The sequence below is a fragment of the Ixodes scapularis genome, unplaced genomic scaffold (assembly GCF_016920785.2).
Source record: "Ixodes scapularis isolate PalLabHiFi unplaced genomic scaffold, ASM1692078v2 PGA_scaffold2__306_contigs__length_199485367, whole genome shotgun sequence".
Taxonomy (NCBI): Eukaryota; Metazoa; Arthropoda; class Arachnida; order Ixodida; family Ixodidae; genus Ixodes; species Ixodes scapularis.
Window position 1 is genome coordinate 96,347,715 of NW_024609857.1, and position 24,574 is coordinate 96,372,288.

At 44.6% G+C, this 24,574-nt stretch overlaps 1 protein-coding gene across 1 annotated transcript; it reads left to right on the forward strand.

Annotated features, from left to right (window-relative positions):
• Nucleotides 1–9,362: 9,362 nt before the first annotated feature.
• Nucleotides 9,363–21,959, forward strand: LOC120837288. The gene is made up of 4 exons (XM_040206524.1): nt 9,363–9,435; nt 10,079–10,296; nt 10,708–10,776; nt 21,804–21,959. The coding sequence occupies exons 1-4, from the start codon at nt 9,363–9,365 to the stop codon at nt 21,957–21,959; spliced, it is 516 nt and encodes a 171-aa protein (XP_040062458.1).
• The last annotated feature ends 2,615 nt before the right edge of the window (nt 21,960–24,574 follow it).

Below are 24,574 nucleotides of genomic sequence, written 5' to 3' on the forward strand. Positions count from 1 at the left end.
CCCTAACGAACAAGGGTTATTTTTAACTATTTAACTATTTACTATTTAGCTTCAGACTGCCTACAAATGGGGGCGATGAAAATATTTTACTGTACACAGTGTCAATATATACTCAAGCTACCTCTCCGCGTAATCACCGCGCAAATTAAAGATGTACAAAAAGCACATTTTAGCGTTTTGTTGTTGTTGCTGTTGTTGTTGCTTAAATATAGATTATTGAGTGAAAAGAGCCTCAGAAGCACAAGTTGTTCGTTAAAATGCGCGAGAAACGAGATTTTAAAACGAAATAAACGATACGCAGATTTCGCTACTGGATGCCTCTGAAACAAAGTGGATAATAAAATCAAGATGATTTCAATAATGATTTAGATCAAACCGGTTCTACTACGATGATTTAAATCGAACCTTTCCCGTAATAATAATAGTAATAATATATATTTTTTTTAATTGTTTGTTTATTATTAGATTTGTTCTTATGCATGCTTAGACGCTTGAGGCTATGTGTAATAAATTAACAAATAAATAAATAAATGCGCATTTGTTTGGTAATTAAATCAAGGAGTCATCAAGCAATAAAGATTTATATCAGGCTGAACACAAGCTCAAAGCGATGGTCAAGCAAATTGGAACGGTAAACTTTATTTTTACCATCCACTTTGTTCTTCAGTTACGCGGTGTCTATTGCAACTAAACAAGAACGCAAAATAAACTAACACTAGAAAACTGATGTCCTATTGCAAGAACATCGCAAAAAAAAGCAGATAAAGCTTTTTTACTAAAATTATTGAGCAGATGTTTTTGCTCTATTATGGCAGGGTTCACTCGATAAAAAGTTGCTAATTAAATTGTACTTTCTTCCGTAGGGTTTTCAGTAATCGAATAAATTGATCTACCTGTCTGTCGTACATAAAAATATATCCAGTTACTAATAAGCACTATTTTATACCTGCCGTGATTAAAATCATTTTAATTTAATTTAAATGAAAGTAATCTGATTTATATCAATTTAATGTAATTTAAACCAAATAAACCTTATTTACGTTAATTTTCCAATAAAATCACGATTTCTTTCCACCCTGCTCTGGAGCGTCCTGATATAACTGGCCCGACAGGGCCAGCGCTGCGATGCGTTAGTACGTCGTACTAGTATTATGTATACAGTAGAGTGCCTAAATTTCGAAGCCAGAGTATCGACGCGGTAGGCACGTAGCCAGGATGTTTATTAGGGGGCGGGAGGGGGGGGTGGGGGGTTGTCGCCCATGACGATATGCTGTAAGAGAAGGAGAAGGGAGAGGAGGCCCCAGCAGAATGGAAGATTTCGGGGGGGGGGGGGGGGGGGGCGAGCCCCATGGTTCCCCCCTTCCCTCCCTGGATACGCGCCTGCGACGCAGTATTGAATATTAAAAAGATTACCCGCCATCGAGGTAGATCGCCGCTGGATATTTACTCTTTGACTATCACTGAGCTCAGCGCATATGCTATTTATTACAGAGGATCGAATACCCATAAACATTGCACCCGACGGGCAAATGTCTGAAATCGATAAGGGCCTTATTTGGGAAGCAAATTTAACCATGAGTCATCATGTGAGCCACAATATACATCAAGTGCCCTTGTAGAGGCGCACGGTTTCAAGCGCTGGTAATATACATTTCGAAAGTTTTATAGGACTATCATACTATTTTGAATCTTAGGAACTGTCGAGTTACAGCATGCAATTAACTACAGGCTTTTACCGGTCAGAAGAGCCCCCGCAGCGAGGAAAAGCTTCCACGGAGTCGCACTCATTACTTTTAGGGCTTATGTGGCTCGGCATGTGATCCTAGCTTATTCTCATTAAAATTTTTCTCGAAACTAGGCAGTTAAAGCGAGGTGTTTTTTCACGACCCGTAAGGCTCGTAAAGTTTTCTTTCTTCTAACTTTAAATAACCATTGTTGGTTTTTTTCTTCTTCACGTTTTTGTGGTCAGAGAGTTGCAGTCAGCGGCATTCAAGAGAACAACAAAAGCTGTGAAGTGTTTCTGTTGTATATATTTGACTAACGGCATACAGCATGTACACTAACGAACGTTTCGATCCCACTTTGGACAGTTCGCAAAAATAAGTTTCTTAACCTATCGCGCTGAGATTTACTACAGAGGTGCGCCTATAGGTAGTGCACGCATAAAGTTAATCCGATATTGAAGCCAGGAAAATCACCGTTGTCCGTGGAGTCTTTTCGTCCAGTCAGCCTCACCAGTTGTATAGGCAAGCTGATGGAAAAGCTTGTGAACGAAAGACTTCAATGGTGGCTTGAGGTCAACGACGTTCTTCCATACCAAATGACCGGATTCCGACGCCACCGCTGTACCATGGACAGTGTCATAGACCTAGTGACTTCTGTGGAACATGAAAAAACTCTGGGAAACGTCACCATCGCCATATTCTTAGATATCCGCCGTGCATTTGACACAGTAAGTCACATTCATGTGCTTGAAGGACTGCTAAATCTTGGGGTAAGAGGTAGAATGATTCGGTGGATCGCTAACTTTCTAAAAAATAGGAAAATCTTTGTCCTTACATTAGATGGAAAAAGCAAAGACCATGACATGCCTCATGGAGTCCCACAAGGCAGTGTCTTAAGTCCGACATTATTTAATGCCGTCATGTCCCAGCTCTACAAATTGCTGCCATCGTGTCTCAACTTTTCCATATACGCGGATGACATCTGTATTTGGGCTTCGAGCTCTTCTATACAAATACTTCAAGCACAGTTGCAGAACGGCCTAGATATCATTGAAAAGTTTCTAAAAGAACGCGGAATGGATTTATCGGTAGAAAAATCTGTCGTTCTGCCGTTTACGCGGAAACGTATAAAAGAATTTAAACTTGTTTCGCATGGTCGAAACCTTGAAATGGTTCGTGAACATCGATTTCTAGGAATAACACTCGACCAATCACTCACATGGACGAAACATGTAAATGCGCTAGAGACCAGAATTAATAGAGTTATTCATGCCCTGCGCTGCATAGCAGGCACGAAGTGGGGAGCTTCAACATCGGCAATGCTCCAATTGCACGGCGCGCTCGTGCGTCAAGCAATCACTTACTCACTTCCAATCCTTCATGGGCTTTCGAAGACTCTGGACAACCGACTACACTACTTGTTGGCACGTAGCCTAAGAGTGTGCTTAGGTGTCCCCCGCGCTACATCCGGCGTCCCTGTCATAGCTGAAGCTAGAGAATTACCTATTTCAGTTCTCCGGAACCAAGAGACATGCAGGCACCTTCTACGTATCACTTCACAGCATCGCCACCACCCACTTGCGAACCTCGTTCAAGAAAGATATGGAGCGCGTTTACATAGGTCCTTAGCACTATGCGAAGCCATATGCCCACCGTTTGAATACTGGAAATATGAAAATTGCACCTTGGACCATTACAGTTCCTCACATTCAAACCAACATACCAAACATTGAGAAAAAATCGGCTGTGTCCGATGTCGTAGCCGCACAACTGACGTTATCCCACCTCTCGTCATTTCGGGATTCTAGCTTGATTTACACAGATGGATCAACCACAGAGACGGGCTCTGCCTCTGGTTTTACGATTCCAGATTTAAATGTAAAAGTGTGCAATCGTCTCTCCCACCAAACCTCCTCCACGTCTTCAGAACTTCATGGCATCTTGTCAGCACTTTATTTTATAAAAGAAACCTACGAAACAAGGAGATGGGTCATTTGTACAGATTCGAAAGCAGCTCTAGAATCCCTACGAAACGTAAACACACGAAGTATAAATGCAAAGTTCGTTTACAGAATTTTACAGGAAACATCGTTGCTTAAAAGTGCCGGACATGACATAAAATTACAGTGGGTGCCCGGACACAGTGGCGTACCAGGCAACGTGGAAGCCGACAGACTCGCCGCCCTGGGACATGACTGCGCAGAAGCCCAACTGATCCCGATATCACGAACTGACCTGAGGTCTCTACTCCGCAAGTCCAGTGAAAACTTATGTAAAGATTCCTGGTTTGATGAGCACTCAAAGAAGTCTCTTCTCTTCTCCGTTGATCCTCACCTGAATTTTCCAGCAGACACCATTTTACCACGGCATCTGGACACATTGCTTCATAGATTTCGTCTAAATGTTGCCTTCACGAAAAAATTCTTGCACAAAATATCACGAGCGTCATCCCCTGAATGTCCCTGTGGACAAGCAGAAGAAGATGTCGAACATCTGATTATTCATTGTGTCCGATTTTCAAGACAACGCAAGCGACTTGAACAGCGATTACGCTACATGGACAATCGACCGTTTACTCTCTCGAAAGTGCTTGGACCATGGCCCAGTCCGGCCCTTCAAAGAAAGGCGTTAAATGCTGTGCGCGACTTTATCGTCGAAAGCGACATGACTTGTACGTATACTAACTCGGAACGTTGCCTGGGGTGCGCAACTACGTACCATACGATGTAGCATCGTTACTTCTGTGCGCGTGAGTGTGGTTTATATGCCCCTCCGTATGTATATATGAGTACACAGCTTTCAGGGTATTTTTAACTTGAACTATACATCCTAAGTGGCTCTCAAGTGTATATATTACCAAGACCAATCAACCGTAGTGGAGTAGCCGGCACTGAATAGACAGTGCCAACATCTCCACAAAACCCTCCATTTAATAAAGAAGAAGAAGAAGAAGCATCAAGTTAAAATATCAGCTGATGAGCTTACCCTGTTCAAAAAACAAACAAAACAAAGAAGAAAAATCTGCTTCGTGTTTTTTCCGCGGCATTTGCAGGTGACGTCATGACCGGGCCCCCCTACTTTAATCGTCCGCCGACAGGTGTCGGAAGCGTCGAGCGCATGCTGGCGCTGAGCTTAGCAGACTGCCGGCGCGCTCGGCGCTTCCGACATCTGTCGGTGGCAGATTTATAATAATAATAATAATAGGAGTTTATTTTCCCACAAAGTACAGGTTGGAGGGCGGCTTGGAAAAAAATCTGTTAGCACAGCCTGACTGGTCCCAAGCCCCCACAACATCACGACATCAGCAGCGGCAGAACAGCGAAAAAAAAAAAAAAAAGATGAGAGAAACAAAAATAAATATTATTTTTACACTGGAGAATCATTTGCACTTATATTAGAAACAAAGTCGAGTTCTATAAGAGGACACTGCCGCAGTGTTTTCGAACGCAAACACATGAAATACACCTACAAGAAAAACATACATTGCACAAAACCACTATCGTATAAGAAATACAACAAAACATTCAAAAGCATCTTTCGGTCATGGTCGTTCTGGCTAGAGAGCATCATTTCCCACAGACTGCCCACTGATAGGTTATCAAGTTCTATGTGATTTGTAGAAAGCTGATTCAGAATTGTTGGAAGTGTGTGAGCTATGGTTTGACGACCGTAATCTGTTCTAGAGAAAGGCACTTGCCAGGGTAACATTATACGTGTTTGATAACTGTATTCTCTTCGTTTTAGATTTGATAACTCTTCAAGATGTCGTATGTGCATACTTTGTTCAATTTTATATTTTAAGCATAGGCGATATCTATACAAATCAAAAATTTTCATCACACCAAGTTCATTGAATATCAAATCTGCCGGGTATGCCAGTGAAACATTGCAAATAGTTATTAATATCTTTTTTTGCAGTACGAATACCTTTTGAAAATTGGTAAGTGCGGTTGTACCCCATATTAAATTACCATAGTTTATGTGGGAATAAAATAAAGAATTACATAGTAACAGTTTTATTCTACGTGGCAAGATATGCTTATTGCGGTATATTAAGCCAGCAACGCTGGATAATTTGGATATAATTAAATTAATATGATCATCCCATGACATAGTCTCCGAGAAAAATATACATAGGGTTTTAAATGGTGAAACTAATTCTATTTTAATGGAGTTAAAAAAATTGCATTGGTTATATCTCCTTGTTTATTCCTTGGGCGGAATAAAATTGCCTTAGTTTTATTTACGTTCACTTTTAAAGCGTTACTTTTGCTCCATCTCTCTAGTTGCCTGAGTGCATCATTCGCGTTATCTATGAGTTCGGTGGCAGTATCACCAGTAAACAATAAAGTGGTGTCGTCAGCATAAATTATGAACTTCGCTGTTTGGCATATATTTATGACGTCGTTTACATAAAGGTTGAATAAAAAAGGTCCAAAGATGCTTCCTTGAGGAACGCCTGATCTAATTGGTTTTACTACTGAGTACATATTGTTTACGATAAGACAAATATGAATTAATAAGCGCTGCTGATTGACCACGAAAGCCATACAATTCTGGCTTCTTAATAAGCAAGTCAACTAGTTAACTAGGCGAGTCCGGTCATGACGTCGTCTGCGAATGCCGCGACAAACAGCCCGAAACAGGCTTTTGCAAAACTCGCCTTCTGCGCGCTGCCATCTTTGTCTGTAGGGCTGTGCAACGCCTTCAAGGCATGCGCTGTTCGTCTTCTGTGCGATATATCAGACGCTGCGCATGCGTCCACATCTCATTGACACAGTATTTTTGGCCCGGGTGATAAGCGATGCAAAGGTCTATAGCCGCACCTCTGTAGTAAATCTCAGCGCGACACGTTGAGAACCCGATTTTATCGGACCGCCCAAAGTGGGATCAAAGCGTTAGTGTAGCACATGCTGTATAAGTACAACTAATATACACTCTTATTTCGCATTTCAGTTGTGGCAGTGACCTTCCGGCTGAAACAAAAAGGAATCACGAAGTTTATTGTAAGCCTAAAGCCGCCGTCACACTGATCGTACATCGTGCAAAAGACGCGGAGTTTCTCTGCAGACAGGAGGACAGAAATATCTGCGGACACTCCTCAAGCGTGTTCCAAGCATGTTGGCTTCATGCTTGCTTGGAACATGTCTGCGGACAGTTTTCGTGCGATTAACATGACAGAGCTGTGTCATATATAGGGTGGTTCAAGTCACCAGGCTCGATCTAAAATGGACAGCAAAAATCGACACCTGCACGTAGCCATGTAAACTTTTCGTCAATGGTGTAATTCACAGGTTGGTTTTTTCTCGTAAAATTACAAAGTGTAGCTCTCTTTCTGTAAAAAGTAAGGCCAAGGAACTTGCCAGGGTCTACGGCGGGCAGCAACGCAGATGACAGGGGTCCAGTAGGGGGGTGTGTTTGGCGTTCGTATTGATAGATGGCGCTACCTCCTTATCTTGACGGCTCGCGACCACCTTTTGTTATTAAAATGAACATAATCCGTTTGAAATGAACCTTCGGTTAAAAAATAAATGCGAACAATAAAAGCAAAACTTAAAGTAAAAAACGCGTCTGCATAACGGTGGCGCTTTTGTTGCCAATGGATTTCGTCTGCGTGTCGTCTGCTATCTTTCGCTGGTCGGCTGCACCTTCAGGCGCTGCTCCCGACGCCATTTATCAATACGAACGCCAAACACACCCCGCTACTGGACTTGGTCGTCCGGGTCGCCGCCCGCCGTAGACCCTGGCAAGTTTCTTGACCCTATTTTTTTACTAAAAGAGAACTACGCTTTGAAATTTTACAAGAAAAAAGTGACGTGTGAAATACACCTTTGACGAAAAGTTTAGATGGCTACGTGCAGGCGTCGATTTTTACGGTCCATTTTAGATAGAGCCTGGCGACTTGAACCATCCTATATACAAGGATGAAGCACGCCTCGGACGGCGGCTGCAGATTGGCTTTTGTATGATGTATATTAGCAGTGTGACCGCGGATTAAGGCGCAAAGACCTTTGGAGTTAATTAAGGGGTCACGTTCCTATTCAGCTGCGTGAGTTCAGAGACAGAGACCAGTGGGTTAACCAATCAATTCTTTGTCGAATTACACGTCTTCCAGTCAGCTGCAGCTTGTCTCTAGATCCGGGTCAGGCCATCACCCGACCTGTTGACAGTTTAAACTTATCTCCGAGGGTAATGTTTACTCGCGTGGGAAATGCTATAGGTGCTCATTGGGATCGACAGGAGATAGCGGGTCTTTATAAACGCCGAAGCGGGCTCCATCTCGAGCGAAGCAGATACAAAGGTAAGCTGTTCAACTCATAAACGCGCTTTTACGCGACCTTTCTTGTAGAGAGAACCGAGGAGGGCAGTATCAACAACACATAGGATAAAAAAAAAATCCCGTGCACTAGCATTTTTGACGTCATCACAACGAGAACGAGCGAAAACACGAGTGGTGCACCAGCGGTCAACTCTGGGTCTTTTGTCTAATCCACGTTTCGAAGGACGGTCGGCATCGTGCTCGGGTTCAATCGTTGAGTTGGCGCTAAATGTAATGACTGTTACGGTCAGATGGTTGTAATGACTCTGAAGGAGGTTGTTGGCAAGCCTTGACGATTCTAGCTGGTGTTGGCACTATTACGGTCCGTAAGCCAAATTCCGACTGCGAGCAGGTTCTTTCTTGGTCCAACCAGAGTACGCATCATCTAGAAATGCGCCCATAAATATGACCCCCCCCCCCCCCCCCCCTTGCCCTGTTCTGGCCTGTACGTTTTAGAGGCACACAATTTTAAACCACTGGATAGTGAATACGTATACGTGAAGGAAGAAAAAAAATGGAATACAGAGAATACTATGAAAACCCGGAAATCTCAATACGTATCTGAGAATACCGGAAGAGCAAAATTACTCCCTTCAGCAGGCTTCAGGCTGTGAATCTTTTGAAGGACATGAGATGCTCGAGGCGAAACGCTATGTGAACAATGACGGAGTGTCATTGTCATTGCATGTTAAAATGCATGTTAAAATGCAAGCTTCGTCGAGCGAAGTACCATGAACTGGTCTAGAAATCAACAACAGTTTCCCTGCGTTATGACAAAGGCCTCATACCTGGTGGATAGCTATCACGTATTCATGAAGCCTTCCCAAAATGCAGTGGACCCTCTATAATAGACACTAACATAACGCCCCCCCCCCCCACCCCCCTTTGAAACAAATTTTAGGCTGCTCCACTGAATGGGAGTCGTGAGTTATAAGTTCGATAGCTTTCTTATAGTCATTAGACTTAATAACTGTATTAATGAACAAGTCTTCACCAAGAAAGTCGTAAACGTAGAAAAATGTTTGAACAGCAGTAGAGGCTTTAATACACGACGTTTCGGGAAGAGACTTCCCTTTCTTATAGCTTTCTTATAGTCATTAGACTTATTAACTGTATTAATGAACAAGTCTTCACCAAGAAAGTCGTAAACGTAGAAAAATGTTTGAACAGCAGTAGAAGCTTTAATACACGACGTTTCGGGAAATCTCTTCCCGAGACGTCGTGTATTAAAGCCTCTACTGCTGTTCAAACATTTTTCTACTTTTAGTCATTAGACTGTAATAAAAAAACTGGTGTTTTTCCTTGTTCCTATTAGAATCATGATGGCGCTGGCACTTACAGGGGCTCTTTGGGCAGCTGCCGTTTTTGTTCCGGTACACTGTGTGCATCTCGGTACGTACACATTGCACTTTTTTAATGCAGTCAAGTGAAGACTCGATATCTACTGATTCAGTCTTTTTCCATAATCTCGCTTGATTCAATTTATGACTAGTTGTTTTACAACCCGAGTACAGACCACTTGCGATTTGCCGTTATTGTTTCGCTTTTATGGAATGCTGTGAAACGCTTCCGGGTATCTCTATAGGCAATCATGTTTTGTTGAAAACTGACATTGATCATATTAAAAGTTGCGATATCGCTGTGAACGTTTTTGTTGGTGACATGATGTAAGGCAGTGGGCGACGAAATCATATGTGGCTACTTAACTGTTTTGTTTTTGTATGAACAAAATGAGGTCCATTCTGTAAAGGGACAGTGGCCAAAAAGCTGACTGACTCCAGCTGGGAAATAAGATGGTTTCCATTAGTTTTACGGCAAAAGCAAAATACTGTCGGACAAGAAAATACTAATGTCGAGCGCCTGGGTAATTCATTAAGCCTTATGATACGACAGTAACATATGAAAGTACTACAAGATTACTCGTTATAGACCTGGAAACGGAAACTTAGTAAGCTCAATCAGAAACCAAGACATTTCTCGGATAACGCCTTTTTCGAGAAAACATGTGGCATTTTTTTTCATTTCCGAAAAACAGTTCGTGTCGAAAAAGGACATGTGGCAGACTACTCTACGGAATCTATTGAAGCTGTCGAAGTGATGATAAACAAACATGCAAACAACTTCCCAGTGCACGGCGTTACATCAGATAACAACGATCTTGAGGACAGGGAAGCGTACGTGCTCAGAAGACTCTTGGAAAAATTCGTGTATGCCCTAAACCTCAAGACGATCATCACAACATTGCGGCAAACTGTAAGCCCCTTTTTCCAGATACCATCTGTCTTATTTTGAGCAAATTTATTTCCTCAATCAACACTTCTGGCTCCTAAAGCACTTTACGCTGTTCAAAGTTAAATTGGCAATTGATTTTGTGCATTCTTCTTTAGCACTTGCTAATATCTTGAATTTATGTTTTTCGAGATCCTCCTCCCTCCTCCGCCCCTTACCTAATTATCTGCGTGAGATTGTAAGGTACTTCGAATAAATAAAGAAAATCTTGCCCATGTAAGTAAGATATTATTTGAAGCGTAGATCAATATGAGAGTCTATCAAGTGTAAATGACAACTTCGTGGATTTATTTGAATGTTACGTATTCGACTTAGCCTAATTGGCAGGCACTTTCACCCCTTCGTAAGGCCAACAGATTTTCTCCCTCTTTTTAGGTAACCGGTGAAATCACGCCAGGACACGTCATTGCGAAAATCAAAGAACTGGTTGGTGAGACGTCGACGGTAAGTTAAAAATAATAATGTTCATAATAAATGTCGCTCTTGCTTAGGAAGCTCGAGTCAAATTAACACATAATCAGGATCAGACACGTGCTCAAGTCTTTCTATGGCTCACATTATGTCAGTATCTCATGTATCTCACGTAATGTACAAATTAACAATGCTTCATGATTTGCAAATTATAGCTGTCTTTATCGGCAACTATGTGTTCTTGAAACGGAGAGTTTCTTATAAGCCTATGCATTACTCAAGAGCTGGTTCACACTTTTGCGTTTGTGATCGAGTGCCTTATGATCTTTTGCGACCACTTACGACGGCAGAGCAAACTAGCGCCATCTATAGGGTACAGTCCTAGAACACTTCTGATCTGCTTTTCTTTATTTTTTACTCATCCTTCTTTTACCATGGGCTTGAAATACTTTATGACAATGTTATAAGCGACCATTTCTCATACAGTTTATCACGCAAATACTGCAAAACTGTCAATCTCAGTTATTCACAGTTGCTGCTAGGTCTACCTTACAGATGGCGCCACCATGTGCCAGTGATATGAGGTGTGTTCTGGTCACCAAAAATCACAATGCACTCGTGAACCAGCCTTAAAAATATAAAAAATAAAATGTTTGCACTTTTTTTTTATGGATGTGGTTTGCATTGCGCCGGCAGCTTAGAAACAGTAGACTAGTGTTTCTGGGCTGCCGGTAAAAAAGGCCGAAAACGAATTTAAAAACGAATTAACAGATTTCAAAATTGCGCCTCGTGGTGGTCTGTGAAGCGCCGTTGGGATGCCGCCACGTCATTAGTTCCTAAGAAGCAGCGCCAGTTGGCGACAGTATGGCTCGCTCGTGGAATTACTTATTCCTGAATGTGACTTGGCGGAGAACGCAAAGAAGTCTACTACGTTATTAAAGCTTCCACAGTGCTTCCACAACTTCCATTGTACGCCATTAAGATCGTCGTTTCTCGCAGACGATAGGTAGGAGCTCGATCTGAGAATGCGGACACCTCTGCCAGGCCAACCATACAACCCCCCCCCCCCCCCCCAACACCCTTTCCCCAAGGATGCGCTGTGAATAACGCGCTCAAATAAGGCACCCAGTGAATAAGCCTATAAACATAGCTTGCAGGTTTCGCCATTGCCGCGTACTGACGGTTATTTCAACTTGCTGGTTCCCTCGAGCTACTACTTCTGCGGTGTGAAACTTACATGGTGAACTGAGCAAATACCAGTGTTGTATATGGGCGGCGTTGTGCATCATGCCAACATATTTATATAAGCATATCATCATCGGAGTAAAGTATGTTCAGCGTCCACCCCCGCGCATGTCGTCACTTGCTCGGTCGACCGGGCTTTGTCATCGCCCGGCGCCACCACAGATTGGCGAAGTCTACAACATAGCGTGCTTCTCGGCTGCAGCCGCCGCAGCCCACTATCGCGATTTGCTCCGGAGGGGCGTCACAGTTTACGGGATGGATACGCTGGGTAAGGCTAAATCCAGTGACTTTAGGTAGGGCTACCACCGTTGGCCTGTTTTTGGAGGCGCCGGGAGACCCGGCGATTCCCTGGAAGCAGCAACGCCGCCAGCCCGACAAAAGGCGATACTACTGCAGTGCCTGGGGGCTGAAGGGCTCCGGGTTTTTCGTACGTTGGTTCCGGAGGGTGCAACCACAACAGTCACTGCTGCAGCAACGGAGGCTCTCTAACCATGAGCTTGTGCATTTCAGTTTTACCATGTCTTCAAATTCGCCAGAAAGTACGCGTTTATTTTTTACATGGTTTACCATGGCTAATGACGAAAGTATTCTTGATTATTTAGAACTTTGTCTTGACGGCTTCGAAGACCATGATTTTAATGTTCTGTGGAACAAATTTAAGGCAATTTGGGCTCATTGAGTGGAAAACTTCATCCCCAGCAAGTTTAAGCCAATTCGCGAACCCAACCCGAGAAATCATTAATCTTCAACGACGAATTAAGCGGCTAAAAAGAAAATAAAAGGTGTACTAATGTTGATCAAATTCAGAACTTTCAGAACCTTTTCGCTGGAAAAGTACATCATGCAAATGAGTTATACGTTTCTCATACGCTTATAAATTTATTGAAAAACGACTCCCAAACTTTTTGTGATTATCTCCATGATCGGAAGAGGCCCATTTATCACGTCAAGGTAGATGGTGCTTTAGATTATATCCGAGCAAAATTGCTCACCACTTTAATACTTACTTTCAGTCAGTTTTCTCTCGCCGCGACATGCCTAACTCTGCTGGAAAAATTTGTCATCCTGTTTCCCTGCAGGTTTTATATCTTGTGAGGGAGTATTTTCTCTGCTATTAAATTTAAAAGTGAGAACTTCTTGCGTTCCTGATAGGATTCCTAACGCATTTCTACATCGAAATGCTGAGGTGTTGGCACATTGTTTAACATACATTTTAAGTATTTCCTTGACATCGAGTACTCTACCAAGTGATTGGCATTTGGCACGGGTTGTACTTGTGTTTAAGAAATGTAACCAGACATCAATAAGTAACTAGCGGCATATTTCTTTAGCATGTACATATTGTAAACTATTGAAACGCATAATTGCTAACAAAATTACCGATATCCTTAACACTAATTAGTAATGATGTACTTACGCCATATCAGCAAGGACTTTGAGAAGTATTCTCTTTAATTACTCGGTTTGTTCCCATTATTCAAGATTTTGCATCTATAATTGAAAGAAGCCAGGTTGATGCCATTTTTCTAGAATTTAGTAATAATTTTGACTTGGTGTCCCACAGCAAACTAATTACTAAATTAGAAAACGCTGGTATTGTTCCTTCGTTTGTAAAATGGGCGCCCCAGTGATACTCCTGTTGTCCCCAACTGCGCGGTGCCGAAATCGGCGAATGGGGACGTGGCCAGCGATCATCGGCCTCCGTTGCTATTTGTCCTATCGCCAAGCCTCTCTAATATGCACACCGCCGCATCTGTCGGCGTTTGCAGAAGGTGTTTCCTAGCCAGTTGCAACAGCCAGTGGGGCTGTGGCGCCATCTTGTGGTGACGTGACGAACTTTATATACGTGTGTTGTTAACCAATCCGAGGTCAGCGCATGTACAAACAGTGCGCTAATGCTGACGCATTAATAAACAAATAAGAAAATCAGCCGTTTACACGGAGGCTTTTGACCTATGAAGCTTCACTTTACAAGTATCGTGAACGTGCTCCTCGAACGACGTCGGTTCACATTACGACGACAACCTCCCGACGAGCCAGTACGGGTGTACGTGAGTGCTCTCCGACGGGTGTAGCCCGAAACAACCCATTCCCGTTTGAGCCCGTCCCATTTTGACCCATTCCCGAATCGACCTTCACGTTTGAACCCGTCCCGTTTTGACCCATTCTCAAAACGACCTTCCCGTTCGATCCCGTCCCGTTTCGTCCCATTCCCGAAACGCACTTCTCATTTGAACCCGTCCCGTTTCAACCGATACTCGAAAGACCCTTTGCGTTTGAACCCGTCCATTTTCAACCCATTTGTACAAGATCCTGCGCATCACAACCTTTTCGCGAGAAGTCTAATCATTCTAGCCCTGGTCTGCGCATTTTCTGCTTAAGCATATATGTTCTGAAATACTATTACATGGCAAAGTATTCTAAAAATATGCACCTCTTTCAAGCAAGCTTCGAAGTAGTATTTTATTCTTACTTCAACCACTTCAAGTGTTTTTTGTTCTTATTTTTTTATTTCAAGATGATCCTTATAACGCGCAACAGCTAAACGGTCTATGTACACTCTGCGACACCGTTACTGCAAAGACGACCTTGTCGCTTTTTATTTAAAATTTTACTTCAAAATGGTATTAGCAGGCCCCAAATTTTAGGGCTTAGGGTACTGGCTCAGATGAGCACTTCCAAAGCCAGTAATAGTTTTCATGCCAGCCTCTTAATTCTATGAGATAAACAGCAACATTGTCGATCGCTTCTTCGCGCTACGTACAATAATAAAGTCTTGCATACGCAAGCACAGTGGGTAAGCTAAAAATAGCGTCGCTATCGCGACGCTATTTTTAAGGTACCCAAAGTGCTTGCGTACGTTATTCTAAAACCTCATATTAGTGATCTAGATATTTTGGAGAGCGATAAATCAGACAGGGTGACAGGCATATGATTGCGACTTCATTTTATTTTACGATTTCAAATACTGAACATGCTTGCACACAGGAAAATATCATAGACCAGATAATGCCTTCGCCTTGTTGAGAAATTCGAACAGGAAAATCGTGCCATCAGAAAGGCGACACTCCAGTTTTGATTGTTTGCGGTCCTTGCTGACCCACTTGTGATTCCTGGCCCGCACGGCACCACTCTTTACAAGCTGCTGCAAAGATACCCTTGCCAAAGCCTCATACCGTTTGATCAAATCGATGACGCTGTAAATGTTCGGGTGAGCCCTCCCTGACACCGTGTTTATCTTACGGTGCTATGTCTCCAAGGTTCTTTCGGGCAGAGCTGGCAGTAATGTAATTACTGTAATGAAATTACAGTAATTTAATTACTTGTTCCAGTAATTAGTAATGTAATTCATTACTTTTGGTAGCAGGTAATTTAGTAATGTAATGAATTACTCCAGCGACGGTAATTGTAATTAAATTACCTAATTACTTTTTCGCACCAGGCATATTTTTTGTCCACAATACACAAGAGCGCTTTTCTTTTTATTTTACTTTTTCTTTTTCCTCTACACCTTTCCAAAAAACGCTCTTTGGCCGCCGCTATGTTGCTGATGCTAATGCGGCTGGTGCGACTCTCGCGCCCGCTATCAGCTAGACATTTTCTGCCACTCTCTTGAACTGTAAAAACCCGCTCAGCGCGATTCTCTACCTATGTTTTGCGGTTTTGCATTCGACGTTTTCTGGCCCCTCTTAAAAGTGTCCGCTTACTTTTCCTGATGCATGCTGCGTACCCTCTCTGTGTTATCTTCCACTGTGAGAAATAGGGCTGGTAAGTTTCTGCCATTCGAGCTTTTCTGCTCGACATTCTCGGGAAACGAAGGAGGGGAAGTAGGTCGAACTAAGGCCCCTGGTGGAACGGCCCTCGACGAGATTTTGCGAACAATGACAATAGTTCTCCCCCCTCCCAGAGATAATCCGCGTAGGCTCCTCAAACATCTCCAAAAATAGTTGTCCGGGTTGGGGTGGGAAACGGAACAGTCGCGTGCGTTCCTCTGTCTATCGGTAAACGTGTTATTTGTGAGCGTAAAAAATGCATGCCTTTCGGCTATCTTCTGTTGTTAATTAATTTCGACAGCTAAACGCTTTGTCGTTTGACACGCGGCTAATCGAACGGCGCCGTAAAAACTTACCGTAGAAAACAAACAAAAAAAAAAACAACTAACATTCCAGTCGCATTCGTTCTGTCACGCGCGTACCCAACAAAAATAGTTTACTGCTTTTTTTTTCAAATGTAGTACAATGCTTTCCAATGTCCTCGGGAAAATACATGCACCATGAAACACAAAATGCAGTGGGAAAACACGAGAATTTAGCCGCCAGCAGTGTTTAAACTGCGCCAACACAGGCTGTGCCTGTTTAGGTGCAGCCTGTAAAAGTATACAAAAGTAATGCGAAAGTAATGTCATTACTTTTCAAAGTAATTTGTAATGGTAATTAATTACTTTCTGGCTGTGGTAATTTGTAATGTAATTTAATTACATTTCAGCAATTTTCAGCAAAGTAATTAGTAATGTAATTTAATTACAAAATATGAGTAATTTGGCCAGCTCTGCTTTCGGGAGGGGGAGAAGTGAGGTCAGAAAGGAGGACAGACATTGGACACTTCAGCCTGATCAACTGTTAACGGGCAATACAAACGAACCGACCTAACTGATAACAAACGATAGCCGAAGCGAAAGGTTGTTTCGGGATAGGGCTAAATGGGAAAGGATGAAACGAGAAGGTCGTTTTGAGCCGGGTCGAAACCGGAAGGTACAAACGGGAAGGTTGTATTGGGAATGGGTCGAAACGGGAACCACCCCCTCCGACAGCTGTTCAAGACGTGCGACTACGGTGCCTTCTTGGAAACGGCATTGTGGGACAAGGTCGTCCACGGAATCCGACGTCTAGAAATGTGTAAAAAACTTATTTTGAAGGGGACGCAGCGCTGGCCAAGGTTGTTGAAATTCTGCAAACATTCGAACAAGCAGCGGAAGGTGCTTCAATCTGCGAGGAGGGGCTTGAAGCCGTCAACGTCCAGCAGGTCGAGAAAATCAGGTGTCGTCCAGCGAGTGGTGATTGACCGCCAGTCCCGACACGCAAGTGTAACCGGCGCGGTTCCTCTGGGAATCTAGCCAACGCAGAATAATGCAGAGCACCAGGAAAGCTTTGCGCGAAGTGCCACAAGATTGGACACTTTCAAGCGGTCTGCAGAGGTCCTGGGCGTCCTGGGATGCCTGCAGTGCGAGCCATTCAAGATAAAGACTGCGACGAGAAAGTGCTGAACGTGCTGACAGTTATGCGACCATCAAGATGCACGACCTTGGTCGTCGACATTCGCGTCCAGGGCGAGTTGTTCAGCTGGTGGCGGACACTGTGTCTATCGGTGTTTGTATTACCTGAGCACATATATCAAACAAAGTTCGCCAGTCACTTCGTCTTGACACCAGCTATCTCTGCGGGACTTCTCAAGAGAAGAAAAAGATTCCGGTCGTAGGGTGTTCCACGGTTCAAACCTTGCGCGGGATCGTTTCGGCATGCATCCGCTTCGACGTGGTTCCACGAGGCATGGCGTTGTTAGGACTGGATGCCGTGCAGCAACTGCGGTTACACAATGACGGGTCGTCTCTGGCGTGCTTACAGACAACTGCAAGCCCAGAGTTTCTTCCTCCGGAACTGAGTGAGTTCTATTTTCTTTTTGGCAACAAATTGGGGCTGGCGAAAAACGTACTGCATGAAGTGAAGCAGCGCTCCAATGAACCAGTGTCAGCCAAAATCCGACGGTTACCTTTCATGCTACGAGATCAAATATCAGCCGAGTTGGAAAGATTGGAACAAAAAGGCATAATCGAACGCGTAAACGCATCGGAGTGGATGTCTCCGATAGTAGTCGTAAAGAAGAAAGATGTCTCTGTGAAGATTTACGGGAGCCGAACAAGGCAGCCGTCGTCGACGGATTTCCTTTGCCTCACACGAAGAACTCTTGCATGCGCTTAGTGGGGCATGCGGCTTGGTTTTCCAAACTGAACCTCGCATCCGCCTAACACAAGGTGGAGTTGGCAGAGGATAACGGACCGATAACAACGGCTGTCACGCATGAAAGGTTGTTTCGGTTTCGCCGCGTCTGTTTCGGACTTGCATCGGCGCCAGCCGCATTCCAGCGGATGATGCAGAGTATTCTTAAGGGTTGAAGCGGAGTCCTTTCTACGTTGGAAATACTAAGGAAGTACACATTTGTCACTTCCGCGAGATCTTGCGGCGGATTGCCAAAACGGTTCTTCAGCTAAACAAGACGTGCCCTTTTTGGTGTTGAAAAGCTTTCATTTTTGGGGCATTGCGTCAGTGCAAGGGGGCTTGCACCACTCATGTCAAAAGTGGAGGCGATTCTCAATTCACAAGCACCACCTGACTTGGTCGGATTGCGTTTCCTTCTCCTATTTCCTTCGACATTATGCAGAGGTGGTAAAGCCACTGCGGTGACTTTTCGAAAAAACCAGGAGTCTGTCTGGGATCACGAGGCCGATGAGAGTTTCTTCAAAAGACCAAAACGCTGCTCGCCTCATGCTGGGCGGCGTCAATGCTCAACAAATCCCTGCCGGTGCGGGTGACAACTGGTGCATTTGACTACGGGCTAGGGACCGTGCTTCAGCAACTAGTCGACGGAGAGATATGCACAGTGACATTCGCATCATGAACTTTGAATTGCAGGAACGCAAGTTTTCTACGGGAGAACGAGAGGCACCCGTGTGCTTATGGGCCTGCGAACACTGGCATATTTATCTGTGGGGTAGAACCTTCGTGTTACGAGCCGACCATCAGGCATTAGTGACATATATTTCCACTAATGGTACTGGGAGGCGTCCACCTCGGACCGAGCGGTGGTGCGCCCAGTTGCTGCGGTACAACTTTACTAGGCAGTAGATGGAGGTGGAGAATAACACAGTGGCGGACGCACTATTACGGTTACCCCTACTCTCAACAGAAGGTGAGCCAGTGGAAGAGGTCATCGCTGCTGTATCAAAAGTCGTAACGAAGAGCCAACTGCAAGCAGTAACCGAGACTGATCCAGTGTTGATTGAAGTGATGCAGTACGTTACATCAAGCTGGCCAGAGAAGAAAACGCTGTCGGGGAAGCCGATGTTATTTTTTCGCGTTCAGTAAGAACTGTTTTTGTCGAGGGAGTCCTCTTTCGTGCAAAGCGGGTGGTGCCTCCATCAACGCTTCAATCCATATTCATCATGGTGTCTCACGAATCCCATCCAGGCATCGTAAGAACGAAACAGCAACTGCGGGAACAGTATTGACTTTTTGGGATGGATAACGACGTGGAGAACGCCATCAGGAAATGTGCAGTATGCAAGGCATCGGAAAAATCTGCAAATACTCTTGCAGCTCCTCTACAGCACGTGGAGTGGTGGCCCGAAAAGAGCCCGGGAAAAGCTGGGTATGAACATTGTGTGTCCAGTAAAATGGGCAACTCCTGAATGCAGGTTCGCGTTAACCGTACATGATCGGCTGTTAAAGCAAACGGCCGGAGGGTATTCTCTTTTTTGTGTCGTCAGTAACGACACAGCCTGTGGTGGTAGTGCTGTTAGAACGTTTTGTACGGGAAGGCTATCTAAAGAGCATCGTGATTGACAATGGGCGTCAGTTTGTGTCATGGTATTTTGAAGAATTCCTACAGGACAGAGTGACTGAGCACTGCTTGGCTACTTTATACTTCCCGCAATCCAAGGATCAGATCTGTTTAATTCTGTTCTCAAGGAGTGTATACAGGTTGCAGCACTGGAGCGAAGACCCCACAAGGAAGCCATCTTGTAGCACCTCAGCATCTACAGAGCCACCCGCCATGCAGCAACAGGCAGGTCTCCGACATATCTGCTACATGAAATGATGCGGCGTACCAGGCTGGACGTGGTCGGGCTCTCCGAGAGTGGATTCTTCGACAAGCCACAGGCGCACACCGCAAAGCTGCACTGCCGGGTCTTGGAGCAGCAACAACGCACCAAGACTTATACTGATACAAGACGAGCTGCCAGGAAGTCCACCATTGAACGCGAAGATTTTGTGAAGATAAGAATATGAAGGTGAAAAGACGTTTTGGCAAAATTTCGTTTCTCCTCGAAAATGGAATGAAATGGAACGCGGCAAAGCTGACACTGGTTGTTAAATAGGAGCACAGGGAAGTCGGGAACTGGTTGAGAACATTAAGGTGCGACCTGAGGCAGTTGTCAGAGCTTTATCCAATCTCCGTTTTTCCACTGAAATGGACACTGAAGAAAGGACGCTGCCACCGACGTCATCAGCTGGGGACACTATATCGCCTTCTCATGAGGGCCTGACGCAGAGAGCGGTGAGGGAGCATCGGACGTCGCAAGTAAGGAGCATGAGGCTCCATCTCCACCACGGAGTCAGCCCCGGCCCCCGAGCAAGTCGAGCAGGACGCCACCCCATCCTACACAGCCGACCCCAGCGGACAAAGAGAATGGCGCTAAGATATGAAGACTACGTCCTGAGTTGATTGCAAATATTTAATGAAGACGTTCCATGCTGCTTTGTTAACACTAACAGTCTGGTTGTTTCATCTTTTATCTGTGTACCTAACTATTGAATTTTTCTTTTAAGGGGAGAAATATATTCTATACAGGACCGCTGTGCATCATGCCAACATCTGTATATAAGCACATCATCATCGGAGTAAAGAGTTTTCAGCTTCTACCCTCGCACATGTCGTTACTTGCTCGGCCGGCCGGGCTTCGTCATTGCCAGGCGGCACCGCAACAGGCATGGCTGCGAACGACGTTACGGGCAAGCTAGGCCAGAGGGCGTACAGTCCTCGGATATTTCTACTAGGGGAGAGTGTCACGCGTTGGCGCCACCAAGCGGCAACGCTCGCAACTACAGTACCTTGGCCGTGCAGGAACTCTTGGAAGTCACGAGAGCGATACGCATTGCGCTTCTTGCTGGCCGACTTAGAAGCGAGAAGTAGAGAGCTCGCGGTTACGTCATTTCGTTTCCGTACAACTTTTAAAGTGAACAGGGACGCGTTCACGTATTCGAGTCTCAGAACACAGTTTACTGCATTTGCACCCAAAAAACGGCAGGGCAGTCCTGAAATGTTCCGTTCGCACGCCGATTTGTAGGTGCCCTTACGCTGTAGTTTCACCATTCGTCGAGTAATTCAAGATTGGCAGCGATACGTCCATTTTCCCGCTAAATGGGGGGGGGGGGGGGGGGGGGTAAATTAGTGTATAGGTCACGTCGCATCAATCTCCACGCCAAATTTAGATGGGAAACTAAATGAGTGTATAGGTCACGTGATGTGAGGTTGTGACGTCAATTTCCCCGCCAAATTTAGCGGGGAAACTGAATTATCGTGTATATAAGCCAACGCGCTGTTTACAAACAAGCCCCGACGAGGTGTGGGAAAACGCGTAATTTTCGCACGAGGTGTAGGCACTGCGCGTGCGCAGGAACCAGAGCTGCGTCAAGTGGAGCTTCTGCGCATGCGCCCGGCCAACAGCAGCTCCAACTCAGCGGTCTGACGTCAGGGCCGCGTGGTGGTGTATAGGGCTCGTTACAGGTCACGTGACTATCAATTCTCCCGCTCATTATAGCTGTGAAACTGAATTGGTGTTTAGGTCACGTGACGTCAATTTTCCCCCGGCTAAATTTAGCGGGAAGTGCACGGATGGACGGACAAAAATATTGATATTTAGGTTTGGGGGAAAGGGGGGGGGGGGGGGGTTGTTAAAAATAATTGTATGCTTTAAAAATCTTTTATGGTGCATGCGACGGGCGAGTAACGTTTAACCTCTAATCCGCTCTCTTTTTCAGGTTGCTATAGGCCTCATCCAGGTAATCAAAAACATGGGCACGCTGGCCTTCAAGGTGTTTGTCAACCGAATCAGCGGCGGTGAATCGTCGTTCTATTCTGCAGAGGACTTTGTTCGTGACCTGCCCCTTTTCAATTTTACGGGAAAATCACTGTAGCGGCGTAGTGTGAGAATGGGATTATTAAAATAAATGTATATTCCGGTCTTATTTCGTTATGTAAAAGGGGCTCACTCTGATATATCGTGGGAATGACTTTCTTCAAGTGCCTCTGCGTGATCCTAATACAAAGCGGCGACGTTAAAAATAGTCGGTGGTCTTTCTTTTTTGGTTTAGAACACATTTTCGTTTTATTTCGTTTCATTAACTTTTTTCTTAGGTTCCGAGGGCCTTACAGAGAGGAGCCGGCACTGTAACATAAACATGAAAGTTTAAAAAAAAGGCAAAATTACCGTAATATCCCGAGTCATCGCCGATCCCCGAGTCATCGCCCACCCCAGTTTTTGGGGAAAATATCGATTTCTAAAAAAGAACCGAGTGATCACCCACCTTTCCAAATACCCCAATCCGACCTTCGCGATCCGCGAACATTCATCTCACCCGAACGACGCGGCCGCGGATTTTACAGCTGGAGGACGTTCGTGATAAAGCAAAACGAAGGAAGGAAAGATTCTTCATTTTGTTTACGCATATCCTCCCCAATTTCCGTGACCCCGAAGCCGGAGTACATGCGCGCGAAAAGAAAATGAGGGAGATAAGAAAAAAATAACTTTCCATTGCTTACACAAAAAAAATCGTTAAAAAAGAAAAAAAAAACTGAATTTGCTGTTGATACGCTGATTCTCGAAGAAATGCGTGAGCATTTCGCGCAGTGGTTATACTACATAACAAAGCATAGTAAAAGCAGCCTCTCGGCACTTTTCCGCGGGGTAAACGTTCCCGAAACCCCTTTTCTCCCTGGTGCAAGCCGATCATTTCATTTAGCGTGTGCATGAAGGACGGCGTCCGCACAGAATAGACCATATGCAAAATAGTTCAAAGGTCTCGTAACACTCTGTGCGCTGCTATCTTTGTTGCTTCGAGACTCCTCTGTTATTTGTCGATTTCGTAGCATTGTCGGTAACAATCGAGGCCTACTTCTCACCGTCATCGACCCTAACCCACACCTGCGAGCCAAGGTATTGTTTTCGCGCTCTTCCTTGCGTAGGTGCGTGCTCGACGCCCCGCCGGTCGCTGGTTTCTCGCCGCAACCACCATGGCGGACGTACACTTTAGCTAGAAATTTGGCTTTGAGTGCCGGCAAAGGCACTGGCGTGGGCACCTGGTTCTCGAGCGTGCTTTTTCTGCGCGAGTGTTGGTGCGAGCGAAGAATTATTCGCTTTCGCGCCGTGGCCTTAATTTTGCCAGTGCCGAAGCCAACTGGTGAGACAGAGCATGTTCTTCGGAACCCCACTAGATGTCGCTGTGCATTTCGCACATGGTGGGAAGAATGCAACAGGATGGAGGGAACGAGAAAGGGAGGTGGAATTGGAGCATTTATTAAGAAGAACATGAACTTTCAAAGGATCAGAAAGGAGTGCGCCGAACATTTGTGGCTGAAAGAAAAAGTCGCTGGGGAATCAACAGTCCTTGGAGTTGTTTACTTATGGACAGGGACAGGTGCTAAAAAGGAAAGCAGAAAAGTGATTGATTTCATATCAAGAATCATTAGTGAGCTAGGGGAAGGCTCTGAAATAATTATTATGGGACACATGAATGCCCATATCGAGGGTCTGGATGGGTGTACGGACACAACTGGAAGCATATTACTAGAACTGGTGGAAAAGCATGACTTAGTTTAATGTAATACCAGTCAGAAGTGTGACGGGCACATAACGTGGGAACAAAATTAACTGTTGGGCTAGTTGGCTACACATTGTATAAAAATTCAAAAGCGCAAACACCAAGGAAAAGAAGAGGGGCCGGACAGAGCGCCTTCTCCAACTGGAAGTTTAATGCATTTCCCGAGGAAGACATAAAGAAGAATTAGCCATGTGAAGGTAAAAAAGAAGAAGAAAAATTATTATAGTTTATAGATGCATTAAAAAAATTTGAACTAAATCTGACCCCTTGACACCAGCGAAAAAAGAATGTAATAAAAATTCAGAAGTATAAACAAAATCAGCAGGTCAAAGATAAGGTTAGAAAACATTTAAGTGACCCACGTTCAGAAAAAAGGTCGAGGTATCTCATCTCTTTCTCGAACAGCGCTATTGATGGTGCGCTTATGCAAGCTCCCCCGAGAGACAATATTGCTTTCGCTTCATAGAGTTCTCGGGATCTTTTTTTATGGTAATGCTTGAGGATTTTAGTCTGTTGGAATATGGGTGTGCAGTGGCAGTCGCGGACATGTATGGCGAGATGTCTTTTTCGATCTGGATGAGCATCGTACCGGCGTGCGGTCGTGAATCACTACTGCGTGGTGCACGTTAAAAACCCCAGGCTAGCGGTTGTACTGCACTGGCTAAATTGCTCATCTACAGCTGGGAGACTCGTCGCCCCTGTGAGACAGACTAAGTTCTAGGCTCTATAAACATACCACACAACCCAATTTTTTTTTTTTTCTTTTTGGCGAGATGTCTTGATGGTGATGATTTCAGAGAAAGGTGATGCTCTCGAAGTCTCACGTTAACACAGCGCCCGGATTGTCCGACGTAGACTTTTCCACATGTGAATGGAATTTCGTACACTACGTTGATGTTGCAGTTGACGTACTTGTGCGTATGCTTGACGGT